The sequence below is a fragment of the Gallinula chloropus genome (genome assembly GCF_964237585.1).
Source record: "Gallinula chloropus genome assembly, chromosome: 28".
Lineage (NCBI taxonomy): Eukaryota > Metazoa > Chordata > Aves > Gruiformes > Rallidae > Gallinula > Gallinula chloropus.
In genome coordinates, this window is record NC_140113.1 from 1,648,790 (window position 1) to 1,669,338 (window position 20,549).

At 45.9% G+C, this 20,549-nt stretch overlaps 1 protein-coding gene across 1 annotated transcript; it reads right to left on the bottom strand.

Annotated features, from left to right (window-relative positions):
* Window positions 1-11: 11 nt before the first annotated feature.
* LMNB2 (lamin B2) lies at window positions 12-19,839 on the bottom strand (the record flags this gene model as incomplete). The annotated part of the gene is made up of 12 exons (XM_084276173.1): window positions 12-109; window positions 814-915; window positions 2,294-2,413; window positions 3,269-3,376; window positions 3,850-4,138; window positions 4,710-4,930; window positions 5,131-5,256; window positions 7,487-7,657; window positions 8,692-8,817; window positions 9,441-9,597; window positions 11,059-11,195; window positions 19,639-19,839. 12 exons carry the CDS (start codon window positions 19,837-19,839, stop codon window positions 68-70), a joined length of 1,800 nt encoding a protein of 599 aa, XP_084132299.1. The 3' UTR covers window positions 12-67.
* Window positions 19,840-20,549: the final 710 nt, after the last annotated feature.

Here is a 20,549-nt window from a genome sequence, read left to right on the forward strand (position 1 = left end):
AAAATAAAAGGAAATAAATGGAAAAAAAGCGCAAATAATGGGGGTTTGTTTTTTTTTTTTTCTTTCTTCACATCACTGCGCATCCTCTAGAGGTTGTTCTGGGATCCCCCTAGAAAAAGACAAGACATAATTGAGCTCAATTCTTACCAGCTTTGCACAGAGTAAGCTTAGGGAATCCCACAAGGAGAGAGAAAGCACAGCAGGACTGACACACTGGTACTCTGGTTGTGGTTTTCTGTGATGGGTTGGGTGGTCAATCTCCACGCTTTCCACACTGATCCAGATGACAAGTGAAAATCATGATGGGGCCCTGGGCAACCTTGTGTAGCTCCAGGCCTGAGGTTGGTAGCCCTGCCTGTGGCAGGGGGGTTGGAGCTCTGTGATCCTTGGGGTCCCTTCCAACCCAGACCAGGCTGGGATTCTATGATTCTATGTTATGAGCTCTGAAATTATGTTTCCATTTGAAAGAGATCTATGCTCCTTTAGGTTAAAGAAGTAGTTTCTGGATTAGTTACTTTATACTAGGAATGCACTGCTCAGCCTCCTGGAGACCACAGAAAGCTTTCAGCACTCAACTTCAGAACCAGTTCTTTGTGAAAAGAGCTGCTAATGGCTGCTGATGAGGAGAACATATCACTTGAGTTTGAAACATTTCAAATATTTTCTGCTGTCACCTGTATGAAGTATCTTTCTACTCCTCACTCTGCTGCCTGCTGCTCAGTTCTTCACAGTACTTACCCACAGGCTGTGAAAACACACAGAGGGTAGTGCTGAGACAACCCAAGATTAAAGATCTGATATACATCTTATTACCTGTTGGTTGAAAATATCTTCTTCTCCAAAGTCTGCTTCATCCTCCTCCTCTTCGTTCTCTCGCACCACAACTGATTTAGTGACACTTCTCACTGCAACTTCCTGCACAAAATGATGGGTCAGGAGATGACTGGCAAGCTCTATCTCAAGTTTTTGCTATACCATCAATGTAACACCCCAATTAAATTTTGGGAGGGTTTAAAGCAACTTGCCCTAGATTTAACCTGTTATGCAAGCAGACACTGGCAATATCCTGCAAATCACAACCACATTCCTATTTCTATCCACTAAAAGGCACAGTAATGTGATTTAGCTTCAGGAATTTTCTTTCATTACCTCAGGATTTGAGAGGCAGCAGCTGTGTTTTGGGGAGTCATTAATGAATTTTATCCAAGCTCATAGCACACCCAGCTAGGGGCTGTGTGAGACACACCATAATGTGAGCAACTAATGTTTCTCAGTACGATTAGAGGGCATTAAGAATAGGCCTAATCTCTACTAAATATTCCCCCTCAATTACATATATCAATTATCAGGACAGTCTTCCAAACCAGGCACTAAAATGAAATTTAAAGCCCTAGGAAGCTGCCTTTATCACTCAATTACTTCTAATGCTGCTTAGTATTCGTTCTGTACACTCACACCCCTGAAATCATGGGTGCAAGTTTCTCCTTGTGGGAAAAGTCACCCTAAACATATATTTCTGAGCAGGGATACTAAAGGTAACCACAGTGGGAATGAAGATGGATTTGAATCTTTTTCAAATACTAGTTTAACGACTTCTATTTGAATACTAAGCCAATTAGTTAGCTTCTGGTTGTACTAATGACCCTCCCTCCTACTTTGTCTTGTTGCTACTGCTCCTGCCCAAAGTGCTTCCACAGAATTGTCAGCAAGAAAGACAGCAGGAGAACTGATCCTGCTGTGGTCTGGTTCCCTTCCTTATTTCTATCTGATTGCTGGGACAATGACATGTTTATGAGTAACAGCCAAAGCACAATCCTCCCTTGCAGGAGTCTTCTGCAGGGATGGTTTTGAAAAAGATCAGTTGTGGGCAGATGTAGGACAATGCAGAATACACAGGAACCTGTGCCAAATTAAGTCTTCTGATATACTTCCAACACTGAAAGGCCAGCTATCTTCCTATTTACATCACCCCCCACAATTCTGTAGGTACTATAAAAAGTATTTTGTCTCTTCAGGAAATACACACTCAAACCCCAAGCAGATTCTCTACTAGCAGGGTGTTTGTCTAAAATATGGGTGTCATCAGGAGGATGATCACAATTGTAGAAAATTTCCCCAAACTCTCAGAGTACAGGTAACTGCTGCAGTGTTATGAAGTGTCTTGTTTTAGAAAACAACAGAAGAAATCTCAAAATTGGGATTCTGGTATTGACATACTCCATCCCTGCCCCCCAAATTAAAGAACTGGGGACATAACCCAGCGCACAGCCTGTTTTCTGCAGGCACAGCCTACCTCTCCTTCAGAGTTTACAAGGTACGTGCGGATATTTCCTCCAGTGCCCCAACTGCCTTGATTCTTCCAGACGAGAACAGAAGGGGGGCTGTGAGCAACACCTGCATCTGCACCCCAGATCTAGTGAGAAAGACATTCTGTAATTAGCTGTTAGTGCATATTTATATCCACAGAACCCCCTAATTCTACTTCTCTCTACATACCAGCTTTGTTTCTCAATTCCAATGGCAGTTTTACCTTGCTTTTACCTACACCATTAGTAAGACACTATTCTCAGTCTATAACAAGAATTAACACTAACCATTAAAAAGACAAAAAAAATAAAGAGAAGAATATTATCTAATATTGCAGTCATCAAGTCTCTTCTGAATATACACATTTCTCCTACCACTGTCTCAATGACTATTCTGTACAGAGCCAAGATGGAAAACCCAGCTTGTAGTGTATGAATCTTTAATAAGGATCTGAGCAAGTGATACTTCAGTAGAAACAGCTGGAACTCATTAAAAGAAAAACCTGTGGTTTTCCTTCTGAAATGACACCTTGCAGACTGAAAATAAAATACAAGATTACAGAAAAGCAGCTGTTCTACTACACCTATGGCTGCAAATGTCTAGTCTTAAGCTTAACTCTACTAGACAAAGAATGCCTGGAAATGTTCCCACTGCATTAATGGGTTGAGCAGGATTAGTGTTCCAAACCTGGGAAAATGTGTTTGAATGCAAAACCCCCCTGACCCACCCCTCTCCAAAACACCTTCTTCAACTTTCTCTGTGCCCAAACTAAACACTGAAGTGTTAATATAGAAATTTAATTTCAGTTCTGCACTTTTATAACTGAAATCCTGCTCTTCCAAAGTGAGATCCCTGAACCCAAAAGTTATACCCCAAATCAGATTGGACCAAACATCAGAATTCCAACTGCCACAACATCAGTAAAAGAATCTGTTGTTGATGTACTGTAAGTATAACTTACTGTTACAGTCTGCCCAGCTCTGAGGACATACTTGGGAGTAAATTTATAAGCAATTTCTTCTCCATCTCCAATTTGTCTTTTCAGTCTCCAGTTACCCAAAGACTGATCCTAATGGAGAGAGTCAAAAGGTTATTTAGGCTGAGCAGAACAGAACAAACAGCATCAGAGCTTTCTTCAGGCTTGTTTGGAAAATAATGTGAACATTAATTTATTTACATAGCTGTAAGACATCTGCAGTCTAACTCGAAGGTATCTTTGATACCCACTAGTAGTCTAAAGTGTAAATCCTGTAAGGTCATTCACCAAAATTTAAGATGATAAACGTTTCACACAATGAAGTCCTGCCAGAGCCAGCAAGGCTATTGCCATGAGCAAGGTACCAGCAGCACACATTCCAGCGTTTGGGACACAAGCTATAATCTCTTCCTGCAGCCAACATTCCACTTTCTAATGCCCTGGTAATGACTGCAGGGTGCTGCACCTTGAGATGTTGCTCCTGCTCTCCAACTGACCCCACCTCCTTGTGTAACATCTCAATTTAGCTCCTCCTCACTATCCTCCAGAGTTCTGCTGACACCCACCTTCTCCGAGTTGTTCTTCAGCTGCACGTATTTACCCTCCAGGTCTATCTCTTCTATGCTGATACTTCCTGTTGCTGAAGCCTGCTGGGACATCTGGAAGCTGCTGCTACTGCTGCCACTAACACTTCCAGTGCCAATTCCACTTGTTCCACTGCCTGAGAGCTCCTCTGCTTCAATACGTCTTCTCTTGCCTCGGGAAGGGCGAACCATTGAAGTGCTGCTACTGCTGCTGCTGGAGGTAGCCCGAGAGACTGTAACACGGGAGGAGGGACTTGGAGAGAGCTTCAACCTTAACAGAACAAACAAGCATTTTAATTAATTCATCCAGGGAACTACAGAAAAAGCAGTAATGCTACAATATACTCAGTTACCAGGCTGTAACATGCCCCAAGGCTGAAAGCAACCCTGCTGTGCGTGTGGGGAGAAGTAAACCTAAGAGAAGGGGAGCTATCCATCCCAGAGAAACTATGACTGTGTGATTATGTGACATGAAAAGCAGTGCTCATGAGGGCAACAGAGGTCACTGAACCCTCTCCTCCAGGACTAAACACACTATTCTTGGCCCACATCATTTAAAACTAGGAAAACTCAGAGAAGAATTAGCACTGAAACAAAGAGTGTCGAGCACAGGACTGCATATTCCACTGTACCCCGACCACCATAAAAAGCAAAATATAGTAAGATAAGGTTCAGATGAGAACACTTGCACGTGGTTCCATGCAACACATTGTGGTGTGAAGCCAGTACGACTTCACTGGAACAAAATCTGGGCATTCCTGCTGAAATGGCAAAAAAATATAGACATAAGAAATGCAACTAGCACCTGCTAGTCCTAAGAAAAGAATAGAGACCGTACGTACCTTTCCTCTTCTCCTTCCAGGAGTTTTCGGTAAGCACTGATCTCCATATCCAGAGCTAATTTCACATCAAGCAATTCCTGGTACTCAGTAAGCTGCTGCTGCATCTGGTCCCTCATGTCTGTCATTTCCCTCTCCTTTGAGTCGATCATCTTTCTGAACTTGTCCCGCTCACCAGCCATCATTTCCTCCAGCTCACGAATGCGATCTTCTGCTGCATTAGCCTAGGCAGAGGGCACAGGGGAAAACCCAGTTGGCATCTACAGGTGTACAGCAAAGAGTTGAAAATTCATCTCCCTCCCAAATGAGTACAAAAAAGACTTCCCTCCACCAAATTCAGGAAACATGAAGGTACAGAAATGTTAATGTATCCAAATCATGGAGTGCTCTGTGTTTGAGATGAAGGAAAATTTAGTCCCTTTACCTGTTTCTGAAGGCCAGAAAGCTGGTAGGTGAGAGCCTCTATTCTCATGTGAGCCTCCTTCAACTCCTCTCGGGCTGCACCAGCAGCTTTGTCATTTTGGTCAGAGGACAGTTTGGCATTCTCCAGCTAGAAGACAAGTTTTATTTATACAAGTCACTTCCATTAAGCTGAATATCCTGCAAATACCCTTTTGGTAAAAAACAGAAGGTATTCAATCTTAAATAACTGTAAATGGAAATCTGGTAAGCTTCTGGTAAGAACTGCGTAACATTAAGGAAATGCCCTGAGGACAGGGAAATCTATGTCAGGTCTAGTCCTATTAATGCTTATGCTATAAAAAAAAAAAAGACAACTATTAGTCATTATTAGTCATTACACAGACAACCTTACAGTTCCTGAAACCTGAAGTTCGTGTGATCACACTATCTGCCTGCTGGTTGTAAGCACAATCCTTGTGGGTCAAGGCTACCTAGTTCACATCCTGGCCTGACCATTCCTGGGGTGACCAGGGACTTATGTCAATAAAATACTCCACAGGTGTAACCTCACAGCTGGCTGTTTACAACTCAGGGATTTCCCAAGCCACAGGCAGCATTTTGCTGCTTACTGACTCTTGGTGAATTTTTCAGGCAGCAATTTTTGAATTTATGGGGCAAGGAGATTAGCTGTGCATGAAAAACAACCTTCTTTTGTTTCTCTCAGCCTGGCACTGGGCATTCTCTGTCCCTACTTCTACTGCAACACAATAAACAATGACTCCTCATTGACCTTCTCTCTGCTCTTCATCCTTTTGGAGACATCCACTCCCCTTCTCTCACCTCACACCTCTTTTGCCAGGTGAAGTTTTATTTTAAGCTTTCCTCACACAGCACCTGTTTCATACTCTTTGTTAATCTTCCTGTATTACTCTGTATTGTCTTGGCAAGCAGGACTACAACTACCTGCAGCACTCCAGATGACCTACTGCCCCAGAGGCCAAACAATGCTTTTGGTTGTATTCTCTTGCTCCAGGAGTTGCCAACATTCAACTTGGTTTCAGTTTTTGCTCATGTCACCTAGCAAACAAGCTTCACCTCTAGTGATAAATTTTAACCAAAGTTCTAGTGAGTAATTTTAACCTTCATTTCTAGTGACTAGTTTTAACACAGCAACAGAGCTCCAGCTCGACACTACTAAGTTTCATCAAAGATAGCTAGGAAAAGCATCCTTTCTGTGCCTTGCAGCTGGAGTTGAACAGTTCTGCTACACACCATGGAATCCACCCAGGAACTAAACTGCCCTGACTGCCTCCAGGCCAAAGCACACATTGATATGCAGCCATTCCCCAAGCTGTCCCACCATTCCTCCAGCTTCTCAGAGCCAATGCACTGTACCTACTGTGAGTCTCCACCACCCTCATTTTTGAGGAAGACTGGAACGACTGTCATGAAGAAAACCCCCTTACAGCAGAAGTCATTGTCTAATCAGCTATTGCATGACAGCCACTATTACCACTGTGTCCTCCACAGTGACTAACAGTTGCACGTGTTTTCTCACAAACTGGCCTTTCTTGGTTGGAGCTATTCCTAACTATTACCTCTGGTGGTACCCTGCCTGGAAATGCACCTGCACATGTCGTGGTTTTACCCAGGCTGAAAGCAGAGATCCACGCAGCTGGGGGGGTGAGGGGGTGTGGTGAGGCAAGGGAAGGGAAAAGGAAGGGGCAAATAACAACCCCAAAACCAAGAAAGCAAAAGCCCGTGGGTTGGGATAAGGATAGTTTACTAAAATAGCAGAAAGATAAAATATAACAATGCTGACAGGACTTTAGAGCAAAAAAATCTATGAAATTGTTGCTACACAATGCAGTTTGTCACTGAACCCACAGCTCAGGCCATGCCACCCAGAGCCGTCCTGGAACCTGATCGTTCCCCAAAAACCACGCGTCCTGGAGCGGCCCCCTCCTCCTCCCACCAGCCCCCCTTTATACTGAGCAGGATGGAATTGGCACGGAATACCCTCTTTGGCCCATTTGGGTCACCTGTCCTGGCTTCATCCCCTCCTTTCTCATGAAGAGAGAAATATGAAGAACTGAGAAAGTCCTTGACTGTCTGACAGCAACTAAAAACATCAGGGTGTTATCAGTGCTGCTTTCATTTTAACACCCAAACACAGCATTCCATCCGCTGCTACAGAAGAAGTTAACTCCATCCTGACTGAAACCAGGACAGCACACAAGCACAAGAGGAGGCATTTCAACCCTGGACAAAGCTTCTTGTAATTACTTGCATCCTTTAAGACAGTAGGGCTGATGGAAAGGATTTTCTCTCACCACCTGGACTTCCTGTCAGCCACTGCTGTGGACAGCAGCAGTTACCTTGGCCTGATAGGTCTGCTCCAGCTCCATTTTGTAGAGTTTGACTTGCTCATCGTGTTGGTTCCGCAGATCTTCCAGGGCCTGGGTCATTTTGGATTCATACTCCTGTTGGCGACTGGTGTCCACCTCGATCAAACGGTGTTCATGGCGTTTTCTTGTTTCCCTTATCTCCTACACACACAAAATGGGGACAAATTCCCACATTAGAGTAAATAGTACAAACAGTGGTATGCAGACAATTAACTATTTATGCAGACAATTAACTATTTCAGCCGTAATTATTATATAGGTGCTACAGCACTAAAGGCATTTAAGCCCAAGAATTACTGCATGTATTATCAGATGACAATCTCTCTTCTTATTTGGCAGGATACAGGTCTTAAGTGATTCAACTTTAAAAGAGGCTTAAAATTAAGAGCCTACAACCAAGCACAGATCTGGCATTGAAGTGACAGGCAGCAATCCAACTACCTAGGGCATGGAAGTGAGACAGCAGTCAGCACAACTCATCTACCTGGCTGCTTTCTTTGCCCTGCTCCAGCCCTTGTGCTTAGCCACACAGCCCTGCCCCATCCCTTAATCCAGTCCCAGCGCTCATGTGATTCCACAGCAAGACATGACTCAGTCACTAAACTGGCAAAAATTACACTTGACCAAAAGACCAAAGTATTTTAATAGCTAATCCGGCTGGAATGGTTTAGTGCATGGTGAGGCAAACATCACAGCTACCATAGGTGAGATGAAGGGCAGAATCCTAGAATCTCCTCAGCTGGAAGGGACTCAAAAGACCATCAATCCAACTCCTGGCTCCACACAGGCCCAGCCAAGTCAGGGCGTGGCACTGAGGGCATTGATCAGATGTTTCTTGCCCTCAGCCCAGCTCTAATCCAGTCCACCCACCACCAGAGCTAGTGCAAGTAAGGACAGGGCCATGCAACCAGGTCCAGAGAGAGAACAAGACCTTCCTTTCCCCACAGCAGTCAGCAGCTACATTCCTGCTCATGGAATAATAGCCTTGGTCACTTGGCTCTCATGGCAGCTCTACCACTGATTTTTGCAAAACCTGTAACTACTTTTTACTCAACCTACTTATAGCAAGGATAATAAAGATCTTCCTTATCTGGATTAGTTAGTAATTGCTTATAGTCAGTTTGAATAAAAGCTACATAAACCTCAGACTATGAGGCTTACTAGGTTGGTAATACCTCCTCAAACACATTCTTCCTGAAATCCAGATCCTCTTGCAAGCTCTGGCACCGGTTCTCCAGGTCCACACGCATGAGTGTCTCCTTCTCCAACTGCTTCTTTGCCACAGCATGACCATCTTCAGCCTAGTAAGAATAAAGACAAAGAGTTCATTTTGTCTGGGTTTCTTTATGGTCTTCATTTGACATCTTTGGACCAATTATTCACAACAACCAATCTAATGTCAACTCACTGATTCTTCCAAAAGAATCTAAAAGAAAGAGAGTGTGTGTTCTTGGGAACACTTAAAACAAGCTTTCATGTTTGAGTATCAGGTATTTGAAACATAGGGTGATTTTAATAGTGTGATACTGGATCTGAGGATTATTAATTCCTCAAGCACAACATGCCAGATGGTTTTCTTTTTCTTGCTTACTTAGTCCTGCTGGGTACTCCCACTAAGTTTAAAATTATGCAGGACCTTACAAAGGTTTAACATTTAGTGACCTAATATTTCATTAATATGGAAACACCAGAAATGGTTAAATAAAAGCTTTTGACTAGCAAAATTTCTAAAACACCATGTTGCTTTGGTTGTTTTACAGGGATTTCTCACAATTTAGTTTTATATCCAAGAGGGGCAGGCAAAGGTTCAGCTTTAAGCAAGCTGGATCAGTAATGTTCATAATGTATCCTAACTGCAAAGAGGAATGACAAATTGTAAAGCACACAGCCTCTCCCGTGGTGAAGCAAGGAAGCACTCCTTCACCTTAGCAAGCTGGGCACGCAGATCAGCCACCTCTGCTTCCAGACTGCGTTTCTCATTCATGACAGTATTGAGTTCTGCTTCACTTCTATGAAACAGCACTTCAAGATCCTTAATGCGACCTTGAGCCACAGACAAATCTGCATCTTTCTTCTTGTAGCTGAAAAACAGAAGTTATTCAGGTTTATGCATGTGTGCACAGACATCTCCAGCGTGTCTTGGTTACTACTACACGTGGTTTATCAGGATTAGGGCACCACTAGGTGGTTCCTAGAGTAACTGCAAATGCAGCTAATAAAAGTAATCAGCTTGTACAACTGTGTTGTAAATACACTGCCTAAGGAAGAACACATCACAGGCAGACAAGGGAAGAAGGTGGCAACTCTGACAGCTTAGAGCTGACAATAAGGCTACCTAACACAGAAGGTGTAGAGTGTGTGTTCACCTCACTGCTGCACCTGACATCGGACTCCCCAAAGAGACCCAAGAGCATCCTCAACATTTTGTGCTTGATGTGACCAAGTCCATTCCTTAAGGACTTACTCTCACACAAAGCAGTAAATAATCCTTACTGGGGGAAAGTGGCCACATTTCAAGAATAAACTGGTATTTCTTCAGCAGTATCAGATATGAGCAAAGCAAGTCTGGTCACTTTAAATGTGACTATTTCAGCTGTTACACCCAACTCTCAGAAATCATCCAGGTCACCCTTCCTCCTGCTCACCAAGTATTTGTCTGCCTTTAACACTCAGACTTGCTGCAGCTTCTCTAGGTGCAGGTATTGAAAACTCTTGCTATGTGAAGTAATCCTCCTCTGCTGCAGTTTAAACTATTCTAGTTCCACACCACTACAGATGCAGGGAACAGCTTTTTGTCTTTTTCTCCTGAATCATCTTAGAACTCAGTTTTTTCCTTCCCTTTCCTCACTCTTCTCATCTATAGATGAGTAGTTTTCAGCTTGTCATCAGTGAGTTGCTTTTAAAAGTCCACAGAAATAACTTTGAAGAGAAGTCCTACTACCTGTGGACTTCAAAAAGTATTTGTCTGCAACTCCAAACATGGAAAAAATATTATGTTTGCAAAAATACAACAGCTGGAAAACACCTCTCCAGATTATATAAACCTTCCTCCCCAGCCCAAATCCTGAGTCTTAGATCCCAAACTTGTGATCACTTGGTACTGTCCTCTTGAATTCCTAATTCACCCGTGAATTCACTCATAAATCTAACAAAAATCAGGCACTGCTTTACAAAACTCCCTAGCTGGGGTAGTGGTGTGTGCTACCAACAGTATCTCTTTAAAAGCTTCAGTAGAGAATCATCAGTGTTGAAAAAGACCTTCAGGAATATCAAGTCCAACTGTCAGCTGTACATCACTATAACCACTACACCTCATCTACCTATTTCTCAAGCACCCAGAGGAACGGCAACTCCACCACCTCCCTGGGCAGCCTGCCCCAATGCTTCACTGCTCTTCTGGTGAAGGAAAGGTTCCTAATATCCAGTACCTCCACTGGTGCAACTTGAGACCATTTCTGCTTGTCCTATGGGACAGCAAGGAGAGGTCATGGGGTGGCCTTGTGCTGTGGTGAAGTGAAAAGAAAAAGCAGGATTTTCCTTACCTTTTATTGAACTCCTCAAGTTCTGACCTCAGCTTTCCTATTTCAATCTGTAATCTAGCCCTCTCTCTGGCAGTTTCATCCAGAACTCTTCGAGCATCAGCAAGTTCAGACTCATAGAGACCCTTGATCCCGCTCACCTAAGGGTAAAAAAGTTTTCAGGCATGAGAACACCTCAAAGACTATCAGAGAACTGACACACAGCATTGTTTCACACAGCTTTCTTTGAAGAAAAAAAAGGCAGATGATGATTTATGTTCTTGAAGAACATTCTATATTAAACATTTTCAAATATGCACCTACAATTAGAACTTGCCTTTGGGACTAGATCACATGTAATTTTTATTCCCAGTGGGACATAACAATACATAGTGTTGATGTGTGCAAGTCTTCCAAAGAGATAAACTGAATCAAGTATGCTCTACAATCAGATCTTAAATTATTTGCTTTAATTCCCAATCCTGCTGCTTTGGGAGATTTTTTTAACAGTAATATCACTTGAAGATAAGTGAAGAGAGATTTTTATGCAATACAGATCTGAGGCCCATACTGACCTTGCACTATAAAGCTAAAAAGAATCCAAAACTGAATGATCTACAGAAATGGGAACTGTTGAGGAGATGAGCTTCCACTCCTGCTCTCCACCTCAGAGCAGGCTCTGCAGACCTCTCCCTGTCCCAACTCAATACAAAACATGATCAGCAGCAGCAACAAAGGATCTCTTCAGACCGCAGGCAAAGGATCTCGAGTCTTCCACACCTTTGTTTGGTTTGGTTTCAGAACATAAGATTAAGTGAAAGGTGTATTCAATAGCTACAGCGTCCAGCCCATGTAAAACTGCTACTACAGCAATTATGAATGTAAACTCAGAAATAAAGCAATCACTGAGAAGAGCCAAAGGCAAAACTTACCAACGCCTGGAAGAGACATTTTGTAACAAAGCATAAAAATGTAGAAACAAGAAAGCAAACTCCACTATTCCTAGGAGTGCCTGTTTCAATGTCAGAGTTGAACCAATGACACACTCAACCATCTGGTCTTCAAAAACCAGATTCACAGCAGTCAGGATATAATTAAGTTCCTGAGACTACACGCTCATAAAACTTCTGAAACTGTAACATGACAGCACGAGGGCTGAGGAGCTTTAGTTTACAAGCACATTACAAGCCAGAAAGAATCACAGAATCACAGGCTGGTTTGGGTGCGAAGGGACCTTAAAGATCATCAAGTCTCAACCCCTGCCATGGGCAGAGACACCTCTCACCAGCCCAGGCTGCTCAAGGCCCCATCCAACCCAACCCTGAACACCTCTAGGGAGGGGGCAGCCCCCACTCCCCTGGGCCCCCTGTGCCAGGGACTCCCCACCCTCAGAGGGAAGAATCTCTTCCTAATATCCAACTGAAATCTCCCCCTCCCAATTTAAAACCATTCTCCCTCACCCCATCACTCCAGGCCCTTCTAAGAAGTCCTTTCCCAGCTTCCTTGTAGCTCCTTCAGGAACTAGAAGGTGCTCTAAGATCTTCCTGAGCCTTCTCTTCTCCAGGATGAACACGACCAACTCTCTCAACCTCTCTTCACAGGAGAGGTGCTCCAGCCCTCTGTGGCCTCCTCCAGACCCATTTTAACAGTTCCACATCATGAATGGTGTAAAAAGGAATTACTCTTGCTCTGCTCACAGAAGGCATACATGAGAGTCTATGACCCTAAGTCAATCAGCTTATATAGAAGAATCACCTAAAAGAACACACATTGAGAGCACACCTTTTGGTTGGTTTGGGTTTTGGGGTTATTTCCTTATATCTGCACTAGGGGAACCTTTACAGGATTTCTGCACCTAAGCATCAGTTGAAAGTACCATAGACCAGGTCAGCAAACCAAGCAGTAACAAATCACCACACTTAGGAAGTGTTAAGAGCTTTCTAAAGCCCACTATGGGAACTAAATCCATTAGTATGTTATTTAATCTGTCATTCAGAGCTCACATTGTACTGCAGAATTAGAAAATGGCTCATGGCATGCAAGGTGTCTGAAACAGGACCTACCTACCACTACACTCTGAAGTCCACAGCAGCACAGTACACATGAAGCTGAAGAACAGAATTACAGGTTACAAGAGTAAGAGTCATACTGAGGAAGAACCGATATGACTTGTGCAAAATACAAGTTTCACAGCCTTCTGTACTTGCTCAGTCAACCAGGGAGCAGGTCCTCACCACTCATCAGCTAAGCAAACAAAAAAAGAAGAGTAGTGGGTATGTGCATAAGCACAACAGAAGAGGAAGAGAGTCACACAGTATGGGTTGGGTTTTTTAAAGTGAAGCAGTGGACAAGGGAACAAGCACATGACCAGGAGCATGAAAAGCCAGCAAGCATTCAGAAAGGGGAGACTGAGCTGAGGCAGACTGCCTGGACTCCCAAAATGCTCAAACCAAAGGCTCCTCCTACAAAGGCCACACTTAGTCCAAGCAGGCATAGAGAAGAAAAAGAAGGGAGACACATCACCTTCCAGGAGCTGCTGTGTGGTTATCTGGCCTGTAGTTCTCTGGATCTTCCTTCTCACCCTTCCTAATAATGGGCAGGACAATGGCTTTCTTCCAGTCTTCAGGAACCTCTCCTAATCATCATGATCTTCTGAAGACAACCAAGAACCACCTCACAATGATGTCAACCATTTCCCTTAGCACCCATGGGTACAACCCAGAAGGTTCTGTGGACTTATGTCTAGGTTGTTTAGATGTTCCCCATCCTGATCCTCCTCTACCAAGAGTAAGTCCTCCTCGTGCCAGACTTTTTCTCTGGTCTCAGGGGCCTGGGATTCCTGAAGGCTGGTCTGACCACAAGGAGGCACTGAGTACACCAGCCTTTCTTGTATCAGTTTAGTCAGGCCCCCCTTGCTCATCCATACAGATCTCCTGTCAGCTTTGTTCCATTTCCTGATTGTTGGTATGGTCCACTCTCAAGCTTGTAGCAACCCAGCTCTCATGGACCCCTTTTCTCTCTAGGGCTGTATGTAACACACAGGATTCTCCTAAGCAGAGCCCAGAAGAAACTAAAGTCTACTCTCCTCATGTCTGGAATTGTGGTCCTGCTTTTTGCTCAACTCCATCCTCTAAAGACCCCAAACTCCACTGTTTCATGAAGACTAGTGCACATGAAACTCCTCACATCTGACTGAAGGAGACCTCACCTGCATCATCTTCTTAATTGGGTCAGTAGTAGACATATAACACATCACCCATCTTCATCTACCCAGTAATCCTGACCAAGAAGCTCCAAGCTAGCTCACACCCTGTCCCTTGGGCAGAGTTCCAGGCCTACATAAAAGACAAATTCCCTCTCTCATCTTCCTGTAAAATCTGTATCCATCATAGCACTCTAATGGCTATGTGAGCTATACCCAATCCCAGTGAGGTCACAGCTCTGGAACTGCCCAGACTTCTCATTCTCCATTTGCTCCCCATGCTGCACAGAAGTGTCATGGCACTTCAAGGAGACACCCAAGCGTGACAAATCCCCAGGAAGGACAGGAGAGTCTTCCCCACAAGGCTGTCCTGGAGGCACTTCCTGCTTTCTTCACACCCCTATGTGTAAGGCATTTCCATTTCACCCTTTTTGTGTTGCTTTCTCTTCTGTACACACAGCCCCAGGCCTTTCGCTTGCTTATCCCATCCACCACTTTCTCACCTGATCTTACCTGAAAGAGGTATCCCTCCCTTCCCATCATTCCCAGTCTAGAGTTCTCCTTAGCAGGTTGACCAGCCCTGTTGGCAAAGATACATTTGCCCTAATTCCTCAGGTGGATCCTGTCTCTTTGATGCAGTCAGCAATCCAGAAAGCAAGTTCCATGGTCAGAGAAACCAAAATCCTGCTGCAACCAGCAGTTGTGCAATCCAGTATCACTCAGCAGGATCTGCTTAGCCATCCTCAAACCCCTTCCCACGCTGCCTGGCACCCCATGCCATTAACAATCATCCAGAATCACAGTCTCATCGTGTTTGATGCTTTTCAGGTCACCCCCTGACAGTATCACTGGTGCCTACAAGAGGGGCAGCAAGGGATAGTAGTCATACAGCCAGGTGAGCTTCAGCAAGCCCCTGGGAGCAGCAAAGGTCCCCAGATGACAGGTTAGGCCAGCAAACAAGTCCCTCCACTCTGACAGCAGCTTCCAGCCAAGGCACTGGAAGAAACAATGCTAAAACCTCAAAATGGAGTTCTGCAAGAACCAGAAGACAGGCTGCAGCCTTATCCACTACACGTCAATGTCCATCCAAGCCTAAGTCTTCCTCACAGAGGACAAGTTGGACACCCTCCAAATTGCATTAGGAATGTGCTTTCTTCCCTCCCCCTGCTTCTATCAGCAAAGAAGCCAGCGAGTTTACAACTGGGCAACACAGGGAAGAAGGAACTAAAGTACATGGGGAACAAGATAATAGGGATGTTTCCACAGCAGAGCCTGAAAGGCAGAACTGCTGGATGCACTTTAACCTACCAACCTGCACTGGGAGCACTCAAAGCTCACTGTGCAGCAGTTCAAGCACAGGCACACACAGAACCTCCCACAGCCACCACTTGATAAAAGTTGCAAGATGTCACCCAGTGAAGACACAGGGGAGGAAGCCACATGCTAGACAAGAAGCACGCCCCTGTCCAAGTCCAGACAAACTTGGTAATGAAACATTCATCTCATTAACTTGAGTTAATGAGCAAAACATAAACATATTCCCACCAGATATGGCCCAGTATGTTCTTATCCACACAGTTATTGACTGACAAGAACCACCAGTTAGCTATGGTTGAGACTCACCAAGACCACCACTGAGGTTCTCAAGAACAATGAAAACGTGTGTTGCACATGAGCATCGCCACCTCCCAATGTCTACAGTGCCAGAAGACCATGTAACCCTGTATCTTGGAATATACAACTCAAGTGACCAACCCACCATCCACAGGAGCATCTGAACATGTGTTTTGCGTGTAGCAAACAGGCAACACCAGACCCAGACGTGCCAGTTGTATCTCTGGTTACTACATGTAGTGCACATGAAGGGCACAGTAGCTGCAGCACCAGCAGGTAAGGGGAGACACCACGCAAGACTCCAGTGAAAGTTCTGACAATGTAACACACAGACTGCATCCACCTGCAATCACAGGGATGAAGAGGTAACCCCCTGGAGATGCCACTTTCATAACAAAGGCAACTGCTGTCAGGAGCTGAGACTCAAAGGGATCTTTTTTCCCCTCCCTGCTTCTCCTTTCCATGGGTGAGAGTAGGATGTCCTCAGAGCAGCATGGTAACTCCTGCCATGCCCATCAAAACACCTTTTCTGGAAGGCTGCAATCATAATTACTGCAGGGGAGGGCAGAGTTAGTAGAAAGAACTGAGGAGAGTTCTAGCACTCTTCTCCTTAGTCCTTCCAGGACCTCCCTTCCCAGTCTGACTGATTAGGTATTTCTAACACTGACCCCAACACAGCAAGAACAGCATCAGTTATACACTGACTAGGGAGGTAGAATAACAAGGGGACAAGTAATTTCTCTTCTGTCATAAGCCAAGTTATGCAAGGAGAGCAAGAGGGCACAGAGGAAGAACAGGGACAATTATTAAAGCTCCCCCAGCTACACAGGCAAAGTGGAGTTTTTTTTGTCATTTGTCTGAGGACTTTCTATGTACATTTGTACTTCTTCAGAGGATTACTGCATAAAAATAAAGGTAGAACAGCTTCAGAGAGTTAGGAAAAGGACTGTAATTAGCAGAGGACTAGAGATGAATCTCAGCTCCTGCAAAGCTCCTTTTCTCTACTGCTAAGAGGTGGCAGCACTGTGTTCCTCAAAAAAAGCAACAGGAGTTGTTTTCTTTGATGTTCTACAGACCACTGATAAAAAGGAAAAAGAGCACCTTCATCAGCTGATGATTACAGGGTCTCTGGCCCAACAGTGACTATGGTCCTTGGCTGAACAGCACCAGCAGAACCTCCTCATCTAGAACATACTCCCTTAAACCAGAGCTCCAAGGACTAGATCAGAAATGCCAACCCTTCATTCCCATGCGTGCAGGGTTTGGGGAGAGGATGTCAGTAATGGCCTCACCCCAGCCCCTTTCTCAGCCATGGTCACTGCAGGATACTGGAGTGACAAGCAACGGTCAAACATCTCTCTCATGGTATCATGCTCTTGTCTACTGCTCGTCCTAGCAAACCTCAACTCCCCATCTGCCTTGGGCCAAAAGTCTCAGGTGTTAATGTAGAGCCCACTGGTGAGCAGGGACTCCTGCTTGCCATCTCACCACACGCATCACTCCATCTCATCACTGGACTGCACTTCTGTGCCTCTACACAGCACCCAGAGTTGCTCTTGGGCTTGTTTGGGGTTGTAGGACTTTCTGTGGGGCTTGGAAGGTTCACTTTTAATTAATATCTTATTTCATGCTAACCCTATTCATTTTATGAACACAAATTCTAACAGTGTAAGAGAAGTGAACTGTCAGCAGAAATTCCAGTTTACTAGATTGCTCCTGAAAGTGAACGGACACTCCCACTCCAGTAAACCCAAAGTCTGACAGCTATCTGAAGCTTAAACACCCCCACTGTCCCAAAATGCTGTCCACTATCCTGCACCAACCAAAAAGACTGCAAAGTCTCCATTTCTAGACATACATAAAGAATAAATAACATGTCCTACAGCAATGAGGGAAGCATTTTACAGATGCTGTCCAGAGACCTCCCATTGTCTCTGACATATCAAAGAACTTGAAGAACGCTGACAAAGTTTGAGTCTGTCTAAGAATTAGGACTTCTTTTTAGTCTGTAAGAAATGTGAAGGAGGAAAGCTCAAGGGCAAACTAAGCAAAATGCGATAAAATCCTCAAGTTTCTTTTCAGATTACCACACTGTAATTTTTCCAGACTCGATAACACAAAGCACTGCTATTAGGAGTCAGTTTATGTTTGTACTCAAAGCCTAATGAGATTTTATTTTAAATGTAGAATGCAGAATGTAATTCTGGTGGCAGCAAGTACGTAACAAGTAAGAACAGAACAAGTAGAAAACAACCTCCTCTTGCCTTCAGTAATCTACAATGTAGAAGCTCCCTGGCTATTTGGTGTATACCTTGATTTCACATAGGACAAGTGTTGTAGCTATGGTTTATGTTTAGAAATATCTAGTCATCCTGAAAACATTGAAGTTATATCCTTAAGTGGCACAAAGGGACTTTTAAGGTACTTGAATCTTGGGTGTACACTGATTGCAGGCAGGCCAACCACTCCCAACCACTATCATATCCAGTCAACTTAGACTATGTTATATTAAATCCACCTTCCACCAGCTCTACTATCATGAAATCAGACCCTAAGAGGGGCAGGGGAAAAACCCAAGCAAAATCTACCAACCAAAAAAGTCTACACAGTGGCATAGTAAATCCAGGCATCACACAAGTGACAGTGAAGGCTGTTATGTACAGGCCTTCCCCCAGGAGTTGAATTTCATCTCAGAGGTGGGACACGTTACCTTGCAGGCTGCCTCCCACTGATGGAGAGGGTTTGGTCTGGTACAGGATGGGTGGGACTGTCCCCTGCTGTGTCAGTGACTACATCCTTCCTCCATATGGGAAGGAGAGTACTGGGGGGAAGCAGATACAACAGAAGAGGGGAAAGCAGAGCATGGCTTAAGAGAGTGTGCCAAGTTTTGCCTCAAAGATCGCAGGAAACAAGCCAGCTCCCCTTCCATGACGGGGACTGACAGCAAAGGGTAGCCCACGCTACAAGGACTTGAATCCCGGCATTTGCAGGGACTTAAGAAAGCTTTCCTCCGGCGGGAATCAAAGTTAGCCTAAAGCCCTTCGCATTTCCCGTCTCATCAGCCGTCAGGAAGGGGACCGCGACGAAATGAGTACAGCCCGAGTTGCAGAGGACACACGTGCTCAGCACGGCGCTCAGCACACCCGGCAGGCTCAGCCCGCTCGGGCACAGCGACGGGGCGGCCGCGGCGAATGGGCCCTACAGGCAGGCGGGGGAAGTGTGTGTGTGTGGGGGGGGGGGGGGATAGGTGGGGGAGGGAGCCGAGAGCGACGCTCTGTGCTGCGAGCCCGCCCTGGCCGGAACGCGCCTTCGCCCGCCAGCACCCACCCGCCGCCCCGCTCCCGCCACACGAACCGGGGCCACCCCGGGCGCCCGGCCTGAGCCGCCTTCCCGCCAGCCCCCTGAGGGGCCGCACGGCCAGAGGCCGGGGCTCTACAAACCCCACCGCTCTCAGCTCCGCCCGGCCCCCACAGCTCTCGCCCTCGGCCCCGAACCCCACAGCCAGCACCCGCTCCCGGCCCACCGCGACCTGAACCGAGAGCCAGGCGAGCACGCGCGGCGGGCCGCGCATGGCGCCGTCGAGCCCTGGGCGGCGCGGAGCGGCCACAGAGCGCGCCGAGCGGGCGGGCGGGCAGGCGGAGGCGCTGCGCGGGAACAGAGCGGCCGAGCTCCCGGGCCGCGAACGCCCTCCCAGGGGCAGAGCGGGAAAACGCTTCCAGCGAGCCGCCGCCGCTCCCCTTCCCGCCCCGGAGAACCGGGTGAGGGCCAGCAGGCCGGCCCGGCCGTACCTCCCGGGTGGTGACCTCCTCCTTCTCAGAGATCTTCACCAGCAGCCGGTCATTCTCCAGCTCCAACGCCCGCACTCGGTCGATGTAAACGGCCAGGCGGTCATTGAGCTGCCGCAGCTCCTCCTTCTCCTGCAGGCGGGAGATGCGAGTCGGCGACAGCGGGGTCCCGCAAGGGGTGCCGCGGATCGGGGTGCCTGACATGGCGCTCAGTTCGCGGGCAGGCGGGCAGCGAGCTCATTCAATCCAGCCGCACTGGGGGAGGAGGGAGCGGTAAGATGGCGGACATCGCCTCCCCCGCCGCCGCGCCGCATGGGAAATGGAGTCTCGGCGCCAAGATGGCGGCGCGGCGCCGCGGAGCGCGCTGGGAGGTGCAGTCCAGGCCGAACGAGTGGGGAGAGACAATCCCGCCTCAGGCTGGGAGGTCAGGCCTGTGTAAAAGTGGGGAAACATACTTTACATTAGTGAGTTATACAGCTCTGAAAACAAACCCCAAACCCCCTCTGTAATAAGACAAGCGGCCTCTATAAAACATCCCGAAAAAGGACACGGGAGTTGGATTAAATTTAAGTGTTTGGTGTGCTCATCCAGTGTCTGACCACCACAGCCACTCGTGGTGGACTAATCCTCAGTGCTTTGATCCCACTTGCGAGTGGAGAACTGAACTGGTTATAATGGAGCTAGGGAAGGAACAACAAAAGGTAAAATTTTTTAGTAGACACGGGGGCAACGTACTCAGTTTTGAATTAAGCTTTAATGCCCCTGGGGAGTGACTATATGATGGTAAAAAGGGGCAACTGGCCAAAGTGAAAAGACACACTTTTGTAAACTGTTGAAATATAAGTTAGGAAAACAATGGGACATTCACAAATTTTTGTGTATGCCTAACACTACTTGGGTAGAGATTTGCTGGA